Source organism: Protobothrops mucrosquamatus, unplaced genomic scaffold, assembly GCF_001527695.2.
Source record: "Protobothrops mucrosquamatus isolate PMUCROS unplaced genomic scaffold, P.Mucros_1.0 scaffold1499, whole genome shotgun sequence".
Taxonomy (NCBI): Eukaryota; Metazoa; Chordata; class Lepidosauria; order Squamata; family Viperidae; genus Protobothrops; species Protobothrops mucrosquamatus.
In genome coordinates, this window is record NW_015387673.1 from 582,955 (window position 1) to 587,028 (window position 4,074).

Below are 4,074 nucleotides of genomic sequence, written 5' to 3' on the forward strand. Positions count from 1 at the left end.
TCTCATTTTAACCCTGAGCTACAAAAGTTCTCCTTTATTGGAGGGGTGTTTGTATGAAACAATGACTGTCACCACAATACAAAAAAGATGTTGAGACTCTAGAAAGAGTGCAGAGAAGAGCAACAAAGATGATCAGGGGACTGGAGGCTAAAATATATAAAGAACGGTTGCTGGAATTGGGTAGGTCCAGTTTAATGAAGAGAAGGACCAGGGGGGACAGGATAGCAGTCTTCCAGTAGTTGAGGGGCTCCTACAAAGACGAGGGGGTCAGGCTACTTTCCAAAGCCCCCAAAGGCAAGACCAGAAACAATGGATGGAAACTGACCAAGGAGAGAAGCAACCTAGAAGTAAGGAAACGTTTCCTAATGGTGAGAGCAATCAACAGCTTGTCTTCAGAAGTTGCCCATGCTCCATCACTGGAGGCTTTCAAAAAGAGACTGGAGAACCATTTGTCTGAAATGGTATAGGACAGGGGTCTTCCAACTCAGTCCTTTTATGACTTGTGGGCCTCAACTCCCAGAATTCCTCAGCCAGGCATGCCTGGCTGAGGAATTCTGGGAGTTGAAGTCCACAAGTCATAGAACGGCCAAGTTTGAAGAGCCCTGGTCTAGGATCTCCTGCCTGAGAAGGGGGTGGGACTAGAAGACCTCCAAGGTCCCTTCCAACACTACCATTCTATGTTTCACAATGCAAATCCCCGATCCCTCCTGTCCACCCAGGTGTATTATGCCATCGGGGCCCTGGCCAAGTCCGTGTATGAGAAGATGTTCAGCTGGATGGTGGTCAGGATCAACAACTCTTTGGAGACCAAGCAGCCTCGGCAGTATTTCATCGGCGTCTTGGACATTGCAGGATTTGAGATCTTCGATGTAAGTCCATGACAACAGGGTCTACAGGGAGCAGGGGGAGACCCGTGTAACCTCCATTGGTGGGTTGACTTTGGGTGGTCCTTCCTTCCTTCCTTCCTTCTTTCCTTCCTCCCTTCCTCCCTCCCTCCTTCCCTCCCTCCCTTCCACTCACTCATTCACTCACCCACCCATCCATCCATCCACCCATCATTCCATCCATGCATCCTTCCATCTTTCCTTCTTCCTCCCTCCCTCTGTCCCTCCCTTCCACTCACTCACTCACTCACTCACTCACCCACCCACCTACCCATCCATCCATCCATCCATCCATCCATCTATCTTTTCTTCCTTCCTTTTCCTTCCTTTGTTCCTTCCTTCCTCCCTTCCTCCCTCCCTTCCTTCCACTCACTCACTCGCATCCATCCATCCGTCCTTCCTTCCTTTATTCCTTCCTCCCTCCCTCTCTCTCGTCCACTCACTCACTCACTCACCCACTCACCCACCAACCCATCCACCCACCCACCCATCCATCCATCCATCCTTCCATCTTTTCTTCCTTCCTTTTCCTTCCTTTGTTCCTTCCTTCCTCCCTCCCTTCCTTCCACTCACTCGCATCCATCCATCCTTCCTTCCTTCCTTTATTCCTTCCTCCCTCCCTCCCTCTCTCTCGTCCACTCACTCACTCACTCACCCACTCACCCACCCATCCATCCATCCAATCTTTCCTTCCTTCTTTCCTTCTTTCCTTCTTTCCTTCTTTCCTTCTTTCCTTCTTTCCTTCCTTCCTTCCTTCCTTCTTTCCTTCCTTTCTTCCTTCCTTCCTTCCTTCCTTCCTTCCACTCAACCCACCCATCTTTCCACCCATCCATCCATCCATCCATCCATCCCCCTCCATCTACCCTTCCTTCGTTCCTTCCTTCCTTCCTTCGTTCCTTCCTTCCTTCCTTCCTTCGTTCCTTCGTTCCTTCCTTCCACTCACCCTTCCTTCCTTTATTCCTTCCACTCAACCTTCATTCCTTCCTTCCTTCCTTCCACCCACCCACCCACCTATCTATCCATCTTTCCATTATTCATCTATCCCTCCCTCCCTCCATCTACCCACCCTTCCTTCCTCCCTCCCTCCCTAATTTCCAGGAGCCTTGACCTAACTGATGGTGGTCCCTGCTGAAAAAAGAAAAAAAAAAGTCTGATCTTCTGGAAATGCTCACCTGCGCGAAGGTCCATAACTTCCTTTCCCCTCCCCTCCCCCCCCAGTTCAACAGCTTTGAGCAGCTCTGCATCAACTTCACCAACGAGAAGCTGCAGCAGTTCTTCAACCACCACATGTTTGTGCTGGAACAAGAGGAGTACAAGAAGGAGGGCATCGAATGGGTCTTCATTGACTTCGGCATGGACCTCCAGGCCTGCATCGACCTCATTGAGAAGGTAAGTTGGGGAATCGGATAAATCTCGTATCGTTTCTTCCTCAAAGTGTATCTCAGATGAACTTCCCTGAACCACAGTTGGGTTATTAGGAGCTCAACAACCCCTTGATCAGTTGGGAGCAGAAGAAAGAGGATTCAGATTCTAGGAAGATCTGATTCTTCTGGTTTAACAGAATAATGAGTTGGAAGGGACCTTGGAGGTCATCTAGTCCAATCCCCAATCAGTCCAGTCTCTTCTTAAAAGGAGGAGGGGGGAGGAGGAGGAGGAAGAGGAGAAGGAGAAATAACAGAGCTGGAAGGGACCTTGGAGGTCATCTAGTCCAATCCCCAATCTCTTCTTAAAAGGAGGAGGAGGAGGAGGAGGAGGAGGAGGAGGAGGAGGAGGAATAACAGAGCTGGAAGGGACCTTGGAGGCCATCTAGTCCAATCCCCAATCAGTCCAATCTCTTCTTAAAAGGAGGAGGAGGAGGAGGAGGAGGAAGAGGAGGAGAAGGAGAAGGAGAAGGAGGAATAGCAGAGCTGGAAGGGACCTTGGAGGCCATCTAGTCCAATCCCCAATCAGTCCAATCTCTTCTTAAAAGGAGGAAGAGGAGGAGGAGGAGGAATTTCAGAGCTGGAAGGGACCTTGGAGGTCATCTAGTCCAACCTCCTGCTCAAGCAGGAGACCTTATACTATTTCAAAGAGATGGTTGTCCATTCTCTTCTTAAAAACCTCCAGTGTTGGAGCACCCACAACTTCTGGTTAGACTGTGAATATAAGAAGTGGATGATAGTTCCTTGGTAAGACCACACTTGGAATACTGTGTCCAGTTTTGGTCACCACGATGTAAAAAAGATGTTGAGACTCTGGAAAGAGTGCAGAGAAGAGCAACAAAGATGATTAGGGGACTGGAGGCTAAAGCATATAAGGAACAGCTGCTGGAATTGAGTATGTCTAGTTTAATGAAGAGAAGGACGAGGGGGGACATGATAGCAGTGTTCCAATATCTCAGGGGCTGCCCCAAAGAAGAGGGAGTCAAGCTATTTTCCAAGGCGCCTGAAGGCAGGACAAGGAGCAATGGGTGGAAACTAATCAAGGAGAGAAGCAACCTAGAACTAAGGAGAAACTTCCTGACAGAACAATTAACCAATGGAACAACCTGCCTCCAGAAGTTGTGAATGCTCCAACACTGGAAGTTTTTAAGAAGAAACTGGACAGCCATTTGTCTGAAATGGTATATAAGTTCATGGTGACCGAACCCTAACCCTAAGTGGAATTTCCCTCCAATGGGATTTTCCCATGTATTTTACCAGGAAACATAGATAGGGCAGCCTAGAAAGGTCAGTGACTTCCTAACCATACCCAAGCACTCCGAATTTGTTGGCCATGTCCATTTTTATCTCCAAATTCATGGTGACGTAACCCTAACCCTAAGTCCTTGGTGGTGAACCTATGGCACGCGTGCCCTCTCTGTGGGCACGCACGCCGTCGCCCCAGTCCTAGGCCTTCAGCTGGGTTTTATAAAACCTTTTCGCTTTAGGCCTCCGCCGCCGTGTGCAAAAAAAAAAAAAGGTTCAATCAATCAATCAATTTCAACTTCTCACTGGAAAAGAAAAGATCTCGCAAAGTTGGAATTGATTAATTGAATTTTTTAATCCCATCCAGTCTGCCATTACCACCGCAGCCATGCCCATCCAATGGGCCACACCCACCCAATGGGCCACGCCTACCCAGGACACGATGATACATAAGTGGGTTTTGGGTTGCAGTTTGGGCACTCGGTCTCTAAGAGGTTCGCCATCACTGCCCTGTACCATTTCGG

The 4,074-nt window shown here is 48.8% G+C and overlaps 1 protein-coding gene across 1 annotated transcript in view; it reads left to right on the forward strand.

The window, feature by feature from the left end:
* Positions 1–4,074, forward strand: part of LOC107293091 (myosin-7) — a 65,531-nt gene that overhangs the window by 18,702 nt on the left and 42,755 nt on the right. Inside the window, exons 11-12 of the mRNA XM_029285316.1 lie at positions 720–869; positions 2,103–2,273. Coding sequence (XP_029141149.1) covers positions 720–869; positions 2,103–2,273 — 321 coding nt within the window. The remainder of the gene's footprint in view (positions 1–719; positions 870–2,102; positions 2,274–4,074) is intronic.